At 36.1% G+C, this 17,749-nt stretch overlaps 3 protein-coding genes across 4 annotated transcripts; 2 read left to right on the top strand and 1 right to left on the bottom strand.

The window, feature by feature from the left end:
• Positions 1 to 370: 370 nt before the first annotated feature.
• On the bottom strand, positions 371 to 2,594 carry LOC108220678 (uncharacterized). 2 transcript variants are annotated; one of them, XM_064092796.1, is made up of 2 exons: positions 2,415 to 2,594; positions 371 to 2,214 (listed from the first exon to the last, which is right to left on the bottom strand). In XM_064092796.1, exon 2 carries the CDS (start codon positions 2,147 to 2,149, stop codon positions 533 to 535), a length of 1,617 nt encoding a protein of 538 aa, XP_063948866.1. In that variant the 5' UTR covers positions 2,150 to 2,214; positions 2,415 to 2,594; the 3' UTR covers positions 371 to 532. The 2 variants fall into 2 exon arrangements, with proteins under 2 accessions (XP_063948866.1, XP_017250005.1); XM_017394516.2 differs by having other exon boundaries at positions 371 to 2,594.
• A 1,400-nt stretch (positions 2,595 to 3,994) lies between these two features.
• Positions 3,995 to 11,161, top strand: LOC108223155 (long chain acyl-CoA synthetase 8). Its single transcript, XM_017397270.2, has 12 exons — positions 3,995 to 4,242; positions 5,083 to 5,670; positions 5,745 to 5,825; positions 5,919 to 6,191; positions 7,986 to 8,117; positions 8,188 to 8,361; positions 8,478 to 8,707; positions 9,006 to 9,123; positions 9,767 to 9,898; positions 9,988 to 10,122; positions 10,335 to 10,541; positions 10,715 to 11,161. The coding sequence occupies exons 2-12, from the start codon at positions 5,185 to 5,187 to the stop codon at positions 10,877 to 10,879; spliced, it is 2,133 nt and encodes a 710-aa protein (XP_017252759.1). The 5' UTR covers positions 3,995 to 4,242; positions 5,083 to 5,184; the 3' UTR covers positions 10,880 to 11,161.
• A 625-nt stretch (positions 11,162 to 11,786) lies between these two features.
• On the top strand, positions 11,787 to 17,371 carry LOC108224040 (ribulose-1,5 bisphosphate carboxylase/oxygenase large subunit N-methyltransferase, chloroplastic). The gene is made up of 12 exons (XM_017398580.2): positions 11,787 to 12,231; positions 13,715 to 13,878; positions 13,980 to 14,063; positions 14,206 to 14,263; positions 14,884 to 14,937; positions 15,366 to 15,437; positions 15,535 to 15,615; positions 15,748 to 15,920; positions 16,055 to 16,157; positions 16,229 to 16,357; positions 16,515 to 16,637; positions 17,032 to 17,371. Exons 1-12 carry the CDS (start codon positions 11,845 to 11,847, stop codon positions 17,122 to 17,124), a joined length of 1,521 nt encoding a protein of 506 aa, XP_017254069.1. The 5' UTR covers positions 11,787 to 11,844; the 3' UTR covers positions 17,125 to 17,371.
• The last annotated feature ends 378 nt before the right edge of the window (positions 17,372 to 17,749 follow it).

The following is a 17,749-nucleotide window of genomic DNA, read 5'->3' on the forward strand; positions in this document are numbered from 1 at the left end:
GGTGGAAATGTACGTTTTTAAACTTCGAGGCCGCATCGGAACTTCCACCCAAACTTCAAGAGCTAAAAGGTCATTAAGCCTTGATTATTTGTGTAATTAATTAGTAAAGTAGGCAACACCAAAACAGTTTTTTAAAATAAAAAAAAAAAAGTTCTTGAAGGGATTTTATTAATCTCTAACGTGATTATTGAAACTGGAAATCAAAATTAATTGGTTGATTTATCGATTCAAAATTTATCGGAGTTATTTTAGATAAATTAGAATTTTTTAGTCAAATTAAAATATAATTAGTTAATTGGCGATTTTTCAAAAGATTAACATGAATTAAATTCATCGGAGATTTTCAAAATACTAACCTCGTTACCAAGACTTTAAAAAAAGTGAACATAGAATAGGCACTACTCTCATCAACAAATGGAAACAGAGCACCTAACAGTGCATCATCAAAGGTAAAAGATTCCGAGAACATGTATTAGATTTAGATGAGCTATCTTAAGAACCGCAGCGTCGACGACGTCGACAAATTCAGTGGTTAGCTGGATGAAGTGCAAGTGTTGACACCATCCTTACAGTCCCTGGTAAGGTCGTTAAAGGTTTCAATCTGTCTTTTGCCTCTCAAGAAAACTTCTGTATCAACTGATGCCCTCATGTAACCATCAAATTCTACCGGAACCCCGTTGTTGAGCTTCATGGTCTCAGAATACCACTCACTGTTCTCATCCCAAAGATCTTTGTATTCGTCGAGAAAATGAGTGGCGAACTTGTCCTTCAGAGGGTCAAAAAACGTGGTGTCTGATTCATCAGTTGCAATGTACAGGCTTCTCCCTGCATCAACTTTGTCTTGCAAGGTTGATATCAGAGCCTCTGGGGAAGTATCCGCAGCAAGATTAGGCCAGAGTTCCAAGTTTCTTGCCTTCTCCCCTCTGACAACATGAACAGAGTCAAAATCCCAGTTCAATTTTGCAGCAATTGCTGACACTATCTCCATCAAACGTCTAGATTTCCATATCATGTGCCAAGGCCGTTGAATAACCGATTCTGCATCTCCTTCACAGACCCTGTACCAATAATTGTCTGGCTCCACCGCGCCAAATTTCCTCATGATTAGAGTTTCTTGCGCCCCTGCCAGCTTCATCGGTGTGATCTTAAAGTCATCCACAGGGAGGAGAGCTAGTCCGTCTTTCTGGTTCCATTTGTTCCAATCGACCCAAAACTGAGTCTGATCCAGCACAGAAGTGGAATCCTTCAAATGCTCAAAATCAAAGTAATATCTGAAATCCTTCCCTTCTTCATCCTGACCGGAGGAAGTATAAACCGAGGACAGACAAATGCTCATATCCATTACAAGGGTCCTATTCAAATACTTAGCCTCGCCCAAAGCACACGTGAAACTCCATAAAAAGTGATCCATGCTCTTGCATCTCTCTCCGCCCCCTGTGTAAAACAAGTACTTCCCACTACTAAACGACCCCTCGGACTCAATTGCAGGCAATGCGTCACTCACAACCTCTCCAACAACAGGAACAACAGCCCTTTGTTCTTGATCTGCTTGAGGCTTCTCAAAACCAGGCCTCAAATTCTTCTTCCTCTTCCTAGCATTCCCACCTGAATGATACTCCCCTATCCCTACCACACTCAACGTACAATTACCCGACCTATCAATCACAAAACTCCTATAATCCTTATAAAACGCGGCTGCCTTCCCTTCCTTAGGCCTAAACCTCCACGCCATATGACACGAACTATCATTATCCCCCCTAACAGGCTTCCCAAACCTATAAAAATGTATATCCCTAAACTGCTCAATTGCAGAAGTCATCATCAAATGAAAAACACCCGGATCACTACAATCAACCGGTGCCCCAATCTGCCCCTCACACTCAAACGCAGTCACCTCATCCGCATTAACATCAACCCTCAACGGAACCCCCAAATCCACATCCGTAACATTAATAAAACCCCCAAATGCACTCTGATTAACCGCCATAAAATCCTCACCAGTCCTAACAACAGTACTATCCGCTACAAAAGTTGCATTCGAGTCCGAGGTGAGGAACATAGTGATCCTACTAGAGGGATGAAATAAAGGGTCTTCGGGCTTATAGGTAGCCGCAATTACAGTGAAAATCAAGACAACAAGTACAAACATAGTGAAACATAGATTACTAATCAATGCTAAGGCAGTTTGGCCTAAGTTTTCTGCCCGAAAGCTTCCTGTCCGAGACAAAGCCGGCCGGTTCAGCATTTTATTAGTTGATCACTTATCAGGGTTTATTACAGAATGAAAGAACACATAAACTAAGTGGAACTATCAGATATTATAAGATCTGAAACAAAAACACTGTAATAATCTACTTGGGGAGCTTTAATATAAATAAATAAATGTGCATGCATTAGAACAAAGCTCTTGTTACCTCATGAATATGTAGATTTAGCTTGGAATCTTAGTGTAAGTGAGCTTGTTTTACGTGGAGTGAATCTTGGTGTGAAGAGAGTTGAGTTTAAGGAGGTTTGGTTGCGCAGGGGTAGTATGCGACTAGATGGATTTGGTTACCGACAAGTCTTTTCATGGGCTGTGAAGGAGTGAATGTGGCACCGACATATTGGATCATGTAAATAAATGAGAATGGGATGGTCAAAATTATTTAATAAATTTTGTGTTTTGCAGTATTTTTTGAATATTTATATGTACTTTTTGAATCTTACCGGAAACGAATTTCGTGAAACGTCCTACATGTCTAATTTAGACCATGAGTTGGCTAAATTAGAGATTTAAAATCTAAAATATTATGAAAAATTTGTTAAACCTGTAGGACAGTGTGATTTGATGGTATTATATTGATCGGCTGTAATTTAAAAATATCATATTATTAATATTTTAAATGATTATGAATATAATATATAACTTCAATATATTAATAAATAATTTATAATCTCCTTGAAAATTTCTTCCAGATTAGTAGAAGTTCAACAAAAATAACCACCATCTGATCGACTATATTCACGTACAAGATAAATGTAGCGTTGGATTTAAGTTTTTTTAACGTAATCCATATCTATATTTATTTATAACATATAATGTCCTCTATGTTTGGAGATGCTTCCGGTAAAAATGCTCTTGTATACACATTTTTCCGGGACACATGTCTCAAGTTATGTATAAAATATAATTTTATATATTTTTTAATTTTTTTCAAATAGTAATTGAAACATAATTTTTTTTCTTGAATAAAAATTATTAAAATATATAAATTATATTTTATAAAAATATGAAATGTGCGCTCATAAATTTGATATTAAAAATTATTGTATATTTTGTCCTTTTCTTTTAAAATGTGTACTCCTTCAGTCCTTCTAAACAAAATCTCTATCCTAAAAGTTGGAGATTAATCATGATTAATCATCAATTAAATCTTGTTTCGCAGATCATCAAACTGATTATTTATTCAATCATTCAATTAACCCCATTCAATCTAATTAATCTTTGTTCCGCGGTTTCTAATTAAATCCGATTTCTAATTTTTTACAATATTGAACAAAATAAAAATCACATGGTTTTAAATGATATGTCCCATTGAAAGGAAAAAACAAAGAAAACACGAGTGAAAGACACTCGATCTCACAACAACCACTTATGTTCTGTACACCTGTCCACCATATCCACTTATGTCGGTTTATTTTCAAGTTTCAACTAATTAATAATATTTATTAGATCAGAAATTTACTAATAAATATTTTCATCAATTCCCGTGCTATCTTATAATAAAATGTTATCAAATTCTAACAATAATTTCATTAAATAAAATTTATATTAAAATATTATTTTATTAAACTTTGAAAAATTATATTTTTTCTCTATTTCAAAATAACAATTATATTGATTTTATATACATATTCTCTTTTTCCTTTTGCTAATATACGAAGAGGAGAAAATCACGCCATAAAAATCCTAATATACGGGGAGGAGAAAATCACGCCATAAAAATCCTAATATACGGGGAGAGAAAATCACGCATAAAATCCACAATTATTCATGCGTGGTTCCTCTCGAAAGCAAGAAAACATTATAATATTTTCTTGGTTATTTCAATTTTCAAGTGAAGACGTGTCCTTCAAATATGCTCTTTCCAGTACTATATAGCCAATCAGCCATTAAGTAAAGCTGTTTGTATACACAAAGCTTCTGCTACTAGCCCTTGATTTTCAATCTTCTGGGACACACTTTTTGCTGGGTTTCTGAAGGTGATATTTATGTGTTTCTGAATATATTCATGTTTTCTTGAATTTTTATTTATTTATTTGTAGTACTAATATCGCATTTATTGTTGTTGTAGTGTTCTTTATTGTTGACGATTGAATCTTTATTGTTCTTGGGGTGTTATGTTGTTGATTGATTAGGCTGATCAGTGATGACCCATGTTGAGTATTATTGTTTTCTTGATTTTTTGTTTTCTTGATTTTTAGTTGATGGGCTATTGGAGCACTAGAGCTTAAAGTTGAGAGGAAGGGGAAAGTGAATAGGATAGCAAAGAGCTTAAGATTGCATATTGTTTGTTAGTCATGTTATGTGTTTGAGGAGGGGGTAGAACACTTGCGCGCCGGGGGGGGGGGGGGGGGGTTTGAACCTCTGTTAAAAATTTCCGACGAGGTTTTATAGAAACAACCAAGTAGGCCAGGAGATTTTGTAAGGGCTGGGGACGGGGACGGTTAGAGAGCCACCTGATAGGTTGGGATTTTTATAGCTAGTATTTGGTCCGATTGCTCGTTACTGGTTAACCTCTGTTAATATGTTTTGCTATATTATGCAACTTTTGGTGCTGTTCTGCTACTATTCTCGGAACAACAATTTTTTTTCAAGGATTTGCATAATTGACCTTCAATTTCTTTCTTTCTGGCATTATTTAAATAATTCAGTTTTTTTAAGCTTGCTAAGTCAGTAAAACATCTTTCATGTGTTTCTAGTGTGTGTAAACATAATGGGGAGAAATTTGTTTTTCCAGTTACTACTACCAATCAATTAGTTAATTGGTGATGCATTATGATCAGCTGCTCTAATATTACTGACTGTATGGTGCATGCCAGGAGTTTTATTTGTTCTGTCACACGGGGACATTACTTGTCAACATAAAAGAAGAGTACACATACTCCAAGACTTTATAGGAAGTTGTTTCAACTCGCCTTTTGATGGAGTACTTGTCAGCTTTTGAAGGAAATTCATATTATGGAATTGTTGCAGCTTGTTTTGTTGTACTTGTAACCCTAGTGTCAACTGTATATATGGGGAAAATGAAGACAAAGAGAAGAGGCATTGAAGATCAAGTTGGCGGTGAACCAGGTTATGCTATGCGCAATGCTCGAAAATCTGAATTACTCGAAGTACCTTCTGAAGGAGCAACAACTATGGCAGCTCTATTTGAGCAATCTTGTAAGAAACATTCGCAATTACAGTGTCTAGGAACAAGAAAGGTAATCAGTAAGGAATTTATTGAAGATGGTAAGGGCAGGAAGTTTGAGAAGCTGCATCTTGGGGAGTATCAGTGGGAAACCTACGGGGAAATATATGATCGTGTGTGTAGCTTCGCTTCTGGACTTGTTAAACTTGGTCATGATGTAAACACTCGTGCTGCTATCTTCTCCGATAGTCGTCCGGAATGGCTCATATCACTGCAGGTAACCATTTGTTGTATATTGTTGTTTATGATCTTTCTTGGAGGTGACACTCACTTCCTTGGTTTGAACTGCAGGGCTGCTTCCGGCAAAATTTAACTGTTGTCACCATCTATGCTTCTTTAGGTGAAGAAGCTCTTATTCACTCACTTAATGAGGTTGGTATACATTTTTTGAAAAGTATCTCTTTTATTCTATGAATTGTGTGTATGGATCTTACACATTCCTTATTGCTTCACACTTGGAAACAGACTCAAGTATCGACATTGATCTGTGATTACAAGCTATTGAAAAAGTTGTCTGCTGTTTATTCGAGGCTACAAACAGTAAAGAACATAATTTATTTTGATGATGGTGAGGCTGCAGTTGATTCTAATCTTTCTAATGATATGAGCAATTGGGTGATTACACCTTTTTCAGAAGTTGAGAAACTTGGTAAGAACAGTCCTGTATCATCTCAACTACCAGTTAAGACAGATATTGCAGTCATAATGTATACAAGTGGAAGCACAGGTCTGCCAAAGGTTTGATTCAATCTAACTCATTTTTCTAAAGTTCCCTTATGGCCAATTTGTTGTTGAGTATTTTCAAGAGTATCGTTCGTGAGGAAGGACTGATATTAATATTATAAATAAATGCTATATTAAATATGAGAGAAAATAACCCCAAGAATTATGGTTCTTTAGTGACTACCATGAATGTCTAATTTGTGTCTCTTGTTTGCTAAAAATAATCCTTCTAATATCTATAAAATCCTCTCATAAGGTAGATTATAATGTCTACAATTATCCCCTAAAAGCCAATCCCATGGTCAATCAAAGTACAATTGTAAACTATTAAGAACCAATGATTTTAAGTCTCACAATCCTCATGTAAACATCTTGATCTAATACTCAAACTGTGTCCATATCATGTACTAGAATTATAACTCCTCTCCCGGTTTGTTTTAACTCCTAAAGATTCAATTAAAAGTTGGCTACTCCTAATTGTATAAAGCGCTCAATGACAGATTAACAAATCAAGAAAAAACACAATATAATTAAACAAACATAAAAAGTTAATGAATACTACCTAATTCTTGGATCAAGGGATTAGCTACTCATGATAAGAATTTAAGTACGAAGAATACAACTTTACGGAATTGCTTGATGCCCTGATGTATTTCTTCACTCCTTCCAATCTCTATCACAAGTGTTTCTCTCCGTTCCCTCTCTATCAAGGCTATCTCTATATTATTCTATATGATACAAAAGTTGTCCCTAATAATCTCTATCAAAAGCATAATATATAAGAGTTTTTAATGATTCACAAGAAAAATAAACTAATGTCTTAAAACGAGTTGGATTCTGATGTTGAAATTCGTAGGCTGACTTTCAGACCTATTTCTGGGTGGTTCCACTTGGATTTCTAATATTGAACCACCTCAGAATTGTATATAATTTAATTGTCTTCGCGTGGGTTGTAAAAACATCCAATTCTGATATCTAGAAATCCAGTTATGAGTCTTATGACCCAAACAAGATTTTCTTTGCCGGCTATCCATAAAATCCGAATTTCCATCTAATTAAGTCCAAGTAAGCTCCATTTAATCCAACTTTAAGATTATTTATTTTACTGCCATTAAACACTTATAAATCAATCAATAATACCCCGATTATTTACAAAATACTAAAATTATGGGAATAAAATCATATAAAAGTATATATAAATATATACTTTATCAGATCTCCACCACCTGACCTTCATATTTGATAAATAATGTTAATAAATCTACATAATTTACTGCAAGAGGAGAAGAGGGCCATTTGTCATCAACACCAAGTACTAGCTAAAAGGCATGAGTGCGGGTGCAGGAGTGCACGGTACAGGGATACGGAATTCGGCAAATTTAATAATATGGGGATTCGGCGCGGGGGAATTTTGCAAATATTAATATATTAAAAATATATATTATGCATGTATTTCAAGAGATACATTTATATTTTAATCAAATAAATAAGTTCATTATCCTTAACAATTTACATTATAATTATATGTTAACACAATTATTGCATTATAAAGTAGTAAGGTGATAAAGTATTCAACTAATTCAAAATTAATTATTAACAAGAATTCCCGAGCAACCAAGAATCTAGTGCGCGGTGTGGCGCTTGAGTAGAGAATCCCTGCTTTCTAGAGTACTACTAATAAGGATTTCTTCATAATATAATATAGCCGTAGGTCAAGTACAACTAACGGTTTCTGAAAATATTCTTCTGCTCACATATACTCTCAGTAATAGTTCATATTTATGTTTATGCTGATACTGTTTATTACAGGGAGTTATGATGGCCCATAAAAATCTTGTCGCAAGTGCTGCTGCAGTTTTGACAGTCATCCCGAACATTGGAAGCAGTGACGTCTATTTGGCATACTTGCCGCTAGCTCATGTATTGGAGTTGGTAGCTGAGGTAAATATCAGATTAAATTTATCTAGAGTGCATTCTTGTTGAAGATAATGGTTTACTTGCATTTGTCCAGACCGTGATGATCTGTGCTGGCATGCGAATTGGTTATGGGTCAACTTTGACTTTAACAGACTCGTCTAACAAAATAAAGAAAGGAACCAAGGGAGATGCTTCTGTGCTAAAGCCTACTCTAATGGCAACAGTTCCAGCCATTTTAGATCGAGTTCGAGATGGAGTTTTGAAGAAGGTTGATCTTGATTGTCAAAGTTTATTATTCTATTTAATATTATTGATCCATTTGTTTTTTGTAACTTGTATAATTAATCTAATAAGTCTATCTATTTACTTGAAAACTTGCTATAGGTTGCAGATACGGGAGGTCTTGCAGAAAAACTATTCAACTTTGCTTATGGCCGCCGGTATACCGCTATGGAAGGTAGCTGGTTTGGAGCTTGGGGAATTGAGGCTCTTTTGTGGGATCTCGTCATTTTCAATAAGGTAAAGTCTATTCTTGGTGGAGACATCCGTGCTATGCTATGTGGTGGAGCCCCTTTATCTGGTGATACACAACGATTTGTCAACATCTGTGTAGGGTACGCTATCTTTTTATCTTTCTAGGTTATAATTTGTTCAAAGAATAGTAAGATTTTGAGCTGTCTGTTTGAAGTGATAGTATAACATACCTACTTGTATATATTATTTGTTCACTGCCCACGTTCATTGTTTACTCTCTTTTTTAGCGCTTGTAGTTTTCTTTAAATTAATATTCATTCCAGTTGCACCATAACATTCCACTCACAGTCAGTTCATTCTCCCAGTTGCTCTTTTATGTGTCAATTACATTACCATTTCAACTTAAAAGTAGACTTCTATGTGCACGATGATTTCCAGGGCTCCTGTTGTTCAAGCATATGGTTTGACAGAAACTTGTGCCGGAGGTGCATTTTCTGATTTCAGTGACACTTCAGTTGGGCGAGTTGGGCCGCCACTTCCTTGCTGCTATCTCAAGGTATAAAAAATTACATATTAGTTAAACTATTTAGCAAATTCGAATTAAATGCTGTACTTTTTTCACTTGGGAAAAAGCCTTAAATCATCTCCGCTGTTTTTTCTCTTGTAACTTATACTCTTCCTCTACTTATTACTATTATTTTGCTAATAACACACAATGGGCTAGATAACCAAAATTTGCTGTTGTATCTTGCATGTGTTCTCACTTTGTAAATTGCAAGTGATCATTTGCAGTTGTGTTATAGAATTAAAAAGAATTGCAACATGGTCGGAAATAGAAGCAGCTCAACAAGTATCGATCCTTCCTCGTACTACTGCAGGGTCATGTTGCCCATATCCCTTCCACATGCAAGGGGAAAAAGATTTTTCGCATTGTTTTTTTATCCCTTTTGCTTACATTCTGGGATTTGTTATGGCGTCCAGAACTTTTACAATTAAACAGTAACTAAGTAAAAAGAGTGCATCTATGTGATTCTTGTATGAAGTACAGGAAAGAGGATCATGTCGTTTATAATTCCATATGTTTTGTTGTTTTCAGACTTGTGATGTTATTCCCGTTAGAAAGCATGTTTAGTGCTATTCATCACATATGTAGGCTTTGTTCTCTCATAAGTGATGGTCATCATAAATGTATATTGCAGCTTGTTTCTTGGAAAGAGGGCGGTTATTTGACTACTGACAAACCCATGCCAAGGGGAGAGATTGTAGTTGGTGGAAGTTGTGTAACCAATGGCTACTTTAACAATAAATATAAAACAGATGAGGTTTACAAGGTAATATCTATTCCTTGAATACGTGAAAGTGGCATCTTATACTATACTCTGTGATTTAATTCATTTCTCTTTAATTTTGCTATCAATAGGTTGATGAGAATGGCATGCGTTGGTTCTACACTGGCGACATCGGAAGGTTTCATCCTGATGGATGTCTTGAAATTGTTGATAGGAAGAAGGATATTGTTAAACTTCAACACGGGGAGTATATTTCTCTTGGAAAGGTGTGTATTTGAGCCCTACTTTATAGTTCTTCTCTCGTTACTCTGGTAGATGGGTTGAATATGGACCACTGTGGCAAAATTTGATGTTTCTGATTTTAATTTTCTAAATTGAACACCTAGCCTATGAACTGGGGGTGGGAAATTGGGTAGATGTAGATAATTGCTGTTATGTCTTGTGCAGAAAATTTTATGTTTAACTTGCTCGATTGCAGATTGAGGCAGCCTTGATGGCTAGTAACTATGTTGTAAATGTGATGGTATATGCGGATCCCTTGCAAACTTCTTGTGTGGCTCTAGTTGTTCCCTCGCGTCAGGTCCTCGAGAAATGGGCCCAGCAAGCTGGCATTGAGTTCAAGGATTTCTCTGAGTTGTGTGACAAAAATGAAGCTGTGGCTGAAGTTCAGCAGTCCCTTGCCAAGGTTTGTCTTACTTATGTTTTATGTAGTTTCGTTTCTCTAGTTTTTAAATAATATTGTGGTTTGATTTTCTGAAGCAAACCAAGAACTGTCAAGTGCTAACAAACATATATTATTTTCTATGCAAATGAATTGCTTATGCACAATACCAAGTTGATTTTTTAATTTCTGAACAGGAAGCTAAAGCTGCAAACTTGGACAAGTTTGAACTCCCGGCAAAAATCAAATTATTGCCGGATCCATGGACGCCGGAGTCTGGATTGGTAACAGCTGCTCTCAAGTTGAAGAGGGAAGCAGTGAAGGCCAAGTTTAAAGATGAGCTCGAAAAGTTATACAAGTGAAGCCACTGAGTTTGAGCATGAGCTCAAATATTTAGACCAGTGAAGCAACTGTCTGATATATATGTCTGGTTGCTTCGAATCTGATCGTTATATTCCACTAATTCCAAGTTCCCTTGGACCCTTGCTTTCTGCATGCTTCCTTGTGAAGCAGCAAGATTTGAATCTTCATTAGTACCAGCACTTCTCCAACTTGCTCTGTATTGTATTAAGTTAATTTGCAAATTCTAGAAATTTTGAATCATATGGAGCAATGAAATCTTCGAACTTCTTATAGGGATCCTATCCATCGTTGTTGTGGATGTTTGTGTACGGCTTCAAACCCAGCTTCTGGGTTTATAAGTTAGAAGCACTTATTCGTACCGTTTGTGTAAAAAGTCAAGAAGCACTTATAAAAAGCTAGGAGAATGCTAGCTTTTGTTTCAGGACTTCTACTTATTTCCCAAACACTTTAATCACTTAAAAGTCGTAATTTGCTTCTAACTTCTATTCCACTTTTTTATTTTAAGCAAAAAAAGCACTTATATTAAACTCACCCAAACGGTCCCATTAATGCGTGTGGAACTAATTAAATATTACTAACTAGAATTTGACCAAAAAAATAAAAAAAAATTAGTTACCTAGCATTATCAATGATATTTTTGTTGATTCTTAGAACTGGATTTGCAGATAAAATATCCAAATTTGATTGAATAATATTTATGTTAAGATCGATTTTCAAAGTTTAATTGAATTCAAACCCGGAGACTCGGCTCTGCTCCAAAGCAGCAGTATCCGAGTCATTAAAAAAATCATTGGCGCCCTTTATTAAACTATTAAAATTAATCACCTTTTTTTATAATTGCTCTAATTAAAATTTCATTTTTCTCCTTTATAGGCTTTATTTTTAATTAAAAATTAAAAATAATATCTATATTTATCTATTGTTCATCCACGAGATAAGGCTTCACAACCTCTGCTCTACGGCCATGGCAGAAGCTTCAAGAATCTTGCAAACCACACTGATCTCTACTTTCACACAAAGCCCATATCAAAAACACAAAACTTTTGCCTACCCATCTTCTCAGAAGCTCATAAAACGAGTCACAACTCGGTGCTTGGCCACCACTACCGATGAAGAAACCAAGAAAAGAGCTTCAGGTGGGTTTGAAAATATAACATGGGGTTGTGAGATGGATTCTCCGGAGAATGCTTCGGGGCTGCAGAAGTGGTTGTATAGTTCGGGGTTGCCTGCCCAGAAGATGGGGATTGAGAAGGTTGAAGTTGGGGAGAGAGGGCTTGTGGCTCTTACGAATATCAGGAGAGGGGAGAAGTTGCTGTTTGTGCCGCCTTCTTTGTTTATTACTGCTGACTCGGTACTGTTCTTTTCTAGTAGTTGTCGTTGTGTGTGTGTGAATGTGTGTGTGCGCGCCCGAGAAAGGATCAAACGATAGTGTGTGTGTGTGTGTGTGTGTGAGGGAGAGAAAGAGAGAAGGATCAGATGATAGCAGTGTGTGTGTGTGTGTGTGTGTGTGTGTGTGTGTGTGAGGGAGAGAGATCAAATGAGACAGAGGGAAAGGAAGTAAGTGGGAGAGAGAAGGATCAAATGATAGCAGTGTGAGAGAGAGAGAGAGAGAGAGAGAGAGAGAGAGAGAGGAAATGAGTGATAGAGATAAGTGTGTGTTTGAGAGAGAGATAGATCAAATGAGAGGATTGAGTTTGTGTTTCTGTTGGGTGGCAATTTTTGTATACTGTGCGCACCTTTGTTGTAGGGGATAAAGATCAAATTGTATTTTTCGAATTGTTTTGCACGACTTTGTAATCCTGTGGCCATGTAATGTTTGTAGATTTTTGAATAGTGAGAGAATTGTTGGTTGGCATCTGCTGATTCGGGTTTTGAGAGTTGGTCAATTAGATTAGGAGATGTCTTGAGTTTAAATACTCCTTGATCCGGGCTTATTATAAATACACTTCTTATTTAATGTCTACTAGCCCTATATATATAATACATACACCCCCATATATATACACAACTATACATAGATTAAAATACACTTCTATCCTGAAACTGAATGTATTTAAATTTATTGATAACATGTAGATAAGTTTTTCGCTTCTGTTTCCTTTCTCTATCACTGATATTCTCAAATCAGAGACACCTTTATTTCGTTTGTTGCTCCTAAAAATTGTGGAATGTCAATGCTAAGCGGGATTTTATGGTCCAGTCTACTTGTGGGAGTAAAGGGGGGAAAGAAGGGGTTGTGTGTGTGTGTGTGGGGGGGGGGGGGGGGGGGGGGTATAAGATCCACTTATCTAAAGGCAGCATAACAGGAATTTTCAGGTTATTGGTAGCATACTCATAGTTAAATCGCATGCAATATTTGTTTATCAGAGATATGGCAGTTTGTAAGATGTTCCTGTCTGTATGTATCCTGAGTTGCCTTAATTTTGTAATGGTTTTCCTGATAGATATAGTGCAGCGCCATGTGGAACCTATTTTTCCAGTTGTCATATGAGGATAACTTTAAATTTCTTCTTTTAAAGGTTGCTATATGACTTCAAGATTAAATGTGCTATTCCCATCCCTAATGTTTAATAGAAAAAATGAAAAGCTGTGTATGTGATATCAATTTTAAATGTCTATAGCTCATCCTGTTTCTTTTTTGTAACTGCGAATTGTGATTTCCTCTACCATACCCCTGTGGCCTTCTCGTGTTTCACTACTGTTTGAGCCATAAAGGCGCTTCTTTTTCTTTGATCTAAAGTTAATGAATTAATTTGAGCATCAGAAACTAATTACATATGTTGGAGGCAGTAAGCTAATTGTACACTATATTATTTGCACTTGTTGCCTGTCAGGAATGGAGTTGTCCAGAAGTTGGTGATATCTTAAAGAGGGAAAATGTGCCGGACTGGCCACTTCTCGCAACCTACCTGATCAGTGAGGCTAGTCTGAAAGATTCCTCAAGATGGATTAATTATATCTCTGCCTTGCCAAGACAGCCTTACTCACTTTTATATTGGTGAGGCTTGTTCGTCAGTGTTTTCACATGATATGGTTGTTCTGTTCCATTTAGGGTCTGTGCTCAGGAGTTTTTGCCACAGTGCTTCTATTTCATTTCAGGACTCCTTCTGAGCTAGATCGATATCTGGAAGCATCACAGATACGAGAGAGGGCAATTGAAAGGATTAATGGGGTCACTGGAACGTAAGGCTTGGTTAATTTGATACATCTGTAGAAAGTGTGGCAGTTATTGTATTTAAATTTACCAATTTCTGGTAAAGATTAAGTTTAGCGTGAAAATTATGTTATAACAACCAGCTAAAAATCTCTTTAATATGATATGCAGGTATAATGACTTGCGACGACGGATATTTTCCAAATATCCTAATCTATTTCCTGAAGCGGTATACTCTCTTATGGCTGACTAGTTTCACTTTCCACTTATCGCCCCCCCCCCCCCCCCCCCCCCAAAAAAAAAAAAAAACTTGTAGTCTAGATTTGCTGTTGTTTGAACAAATCTAAATAGCAAGTATTTTGTAGAAAGTTGCATTATGCTTCTTGTCCCTTAAATATAAGGACGACACCAGTTTGACACTAAATACAAACTAACACCTGAGGCACACTCTACCAGTGTCAGTAAATCTTAAGGTATCATCTGCATGAGAATATCTTACAGTAAATTAACTTGCCCTTAATTCTTGATGTTTCAACAAGTACTGATAACACTAAAAATGCTTAAGAAATGCTTAAGACGTTCTTCACTAATTTAGGAAATATAGAAAGGCACCACCATAATCCTGCACCAGCAGAAATTTTTTTACATTTTTATTACTCCTAATCGGTTCAATGTTTATGAATTCATCCTTTTCTTGCAACTCATTAATAAAGTCCGGAATCTAATGATATATGTACATACCATATTGGTAAATGTTTAGGTACATCCTTCTAGAATGTATTCCTAATCGCATTTTATAAATTTATATGCTGAGGTTCAATCCCATTAAAATTGCTTTATGGATTGCAGGTGTACAATATGGAGACCTTCAAGTGGTCATTTGGCATTCTTTTCTCACGCTTGGTGAGTTTTACTAGCAGTTTATACTTGCCTGCTTGGTCTATGTTCTCAAGTATATATCTCGTCCAAAGCTCATGGCTATGATATACTGATATGTATGAATGCACAATTGATCAATTTTCTTGTCAATAAATTTCTTCGGCGTGATGCATAGAAGTGCACAACCTCATTCACTTGTTCCTCTATATTACCAATACATTGTTGTATAGTATTTATTTTTGGAAACAGTGAATACATTATCTTTAGTTACATGATTTAGTATTTCCATTATCTTTTGATTATTTTTGCTTAGCTTGGGCTAAACTCAATGTGCCTGGAGTTGGGGCTGTAACATATTAAATGTATGTGGAAAGATATAGTTTGAGAGAGGGGGGCATAGGCCATTAAGATATTAGGATGACATTTAAAAATTCATTTGTAAATGGCTGCAGGTCAGATTGCCCTCAATGGATGGAAGGGTTGCATTGGTTCCTTGGGCAGATATGCTAAACCACAGTTGTGAGGTACAGTGTATAAAAATTCTGTCATCATATAGTCTTATTGTTAAGCATACATCAGTATGCTGAGCTTTAACTAGAAATTTGCATTTGAACTGTTCAGGTGGAAACATTTTTGGATTATGACAGGTCATCCCAAGGAGTTGTCTTTACAACTGATCGGCCGTATCAGCCAGGTGAGCAGGTACATGACTTCCTTTAGATATTTAATTTTTTATCTATTGCAGCTGCAACAAATTCTATGCTGCAATGCAGAAAGTTGCAGTTACAAAGGGTTGAAGTTGTCATCATAAATTTACCGCATGTCTATATGCAGGTTTTCATATCATATGGCAAAAAATCTAACGGAGACCTATTGCTATCATACGGATTTGTTCCAAGGGAGGGCACAAATCCCACCGATTCGGTAGAGTTATCATTTTCACTTAAGAAATCCGACAAATGTTACAAGGAGAAGTTAGAGGCTCTTAAGAAGCATGGTCTCTCGACGTGAGTGTTACTGATATGAATGCAGACTATATGAGCTGGAAAAGTTATAGTTCCTGTGGTCCATTTTATATCTATTATCTAAAAAGGTTATGCTTTCCTTCATTTGGCTCTTATATGTCACATACTTGTAACAGACCTCAATGTTTTCCTTTACAAATCACTGGCTGGCCTCTGGAGTTAATGGCATATGCATATTTAGCTGTCAGCCCCCCAAGTCTGAACAAACAATTTGAAGAGGTTTGTATTACTTGTTTAGTAAAATTCTCATCGCCCAGATATGATTTCTCAATTTTACACATGATCAACAGATGGCTGCTGCTGCATCGAATAAGACAAAAAAGAAGGATTTGAGATATCCTGAACTAGAAGAACAGGCACTGCAATATATTTTGGATAGTTGTGAGTCCAGCATATCAAAGTACAGCAAGTTCCTTCAGGTAACATATGTCTATTGTTTACTCTTGACATAGCTTTAGGGCTGAAAAGTTAAAAACTAGTATGGGTTTAGGGTTTAGGGTTTCTATTTTGTTATTAGGAAGAATAATACGACGAAGTTCACTAAAAATTCTTGTTTCATTGCTGAATTCCCGACAGGCAAGTGGGTCGATGGATTTGGATGTGACATCTCCAAAGCAACTCAGCCGAAAATTGTTCTTGAAACAGCTGGCTGTAGACTTGTCTACGAGTGAACGAAGGATACTATATCGTGCACAATATGTAAGGATTTACCTCCTTTTCTTTTTCTAATTTTTGGCAAAGCAAATTATAGGCCTGACCTCTAAGTAAAGATAAAAAATAATACTTGAGCTGGAAGCTCTCGGTACTGAGAATTTCTTTCTTATCCTAATGGAACAACCTTCACTATGCACTTTCACCAGAGTAATATTTGCATTATAGCCTGATCCCTCTCCGTGCTTCATCAGTTTTCTGGCCATTGGCATCGGCAACTATGACAGCACAAACTATGAATGTTGCTGTTTCTCTTTCATCTCATTATCATCTTCTTGATGAATTAATGCTCAATAAAGTAATAATCTTAGTAAAATTATAATGTATTCAGAAGGAGATTTATTAATTTTTTAACCAATTTTTTTTTTTTTGGATGATTCAGATACTGAGAAGGAGATTAAGGGATATAAGGAGTGGAGAACTGAAAGCTCTCAAACTCTTCGACGGATTCAGAAATTTTTTCAAATCGGATTAAGGGATTATAAGTGTTATAGTTTCATACAAATGTCGGGGCAGATAATGCCTGATTCAGTTTGCTCAGAAGGCATGTTGTATCCTTCCAAATGTAAAGCTTAGGTGAATACTAAAAGGAGCTGAAACTCATGTTATCCAACATATATCTGTGCCACGTTTAGACAGGTGAAAGTTGCAACTTACAGTGTTGACAGTGCAAGTTTAAAGAGGTGAAAGTTGCGACTTACACTTTTGTGATACTTTTTAAATTTTTCCCAGGACTTACCCAAAAAATGCTGTAAAATTAAGCTTGAAATGGCATCTAAAATTCGTTTAGAGATATAAAATTCAATCATATCTTAAAATAAGAGGATAAGGTGATTTTGAAAGATCTTTTCATTATAAGTATTCAATTCGGATTTTAAAAAATGTATCATTTGTGAAAGACATTATAGAGAAGTCGGACAGGGGAAAAGTAAAAGGTGGGTTGTTAGAGCATCTCCAATGGCGTTGTCTATAATCGTTGGCTAAATTGGACCTGTAGCGCATTATGTAAAATTTGTTGAACCTGTAAGACATTGTGCTTCGATGGTATTGGCTATATTGGATGACTATAATTTGAAAATAGCATGTTATTAATGTTTAGA

This window comes from Daucus carota, chromosome 5 (genome assembly GCF_001625215.2).
Source record: "Daucus carota subsp. sativus chromosome 5, DH1 v3.0, whole genome shotgun sequence".
Taxonomy (NCBI): domain Eukaryota; kingdom Viridiplantae; phylum Streptophyta; class Magnoliopsida; order Apiales; family Apiaceae; genus Daucus; species Daucus carota.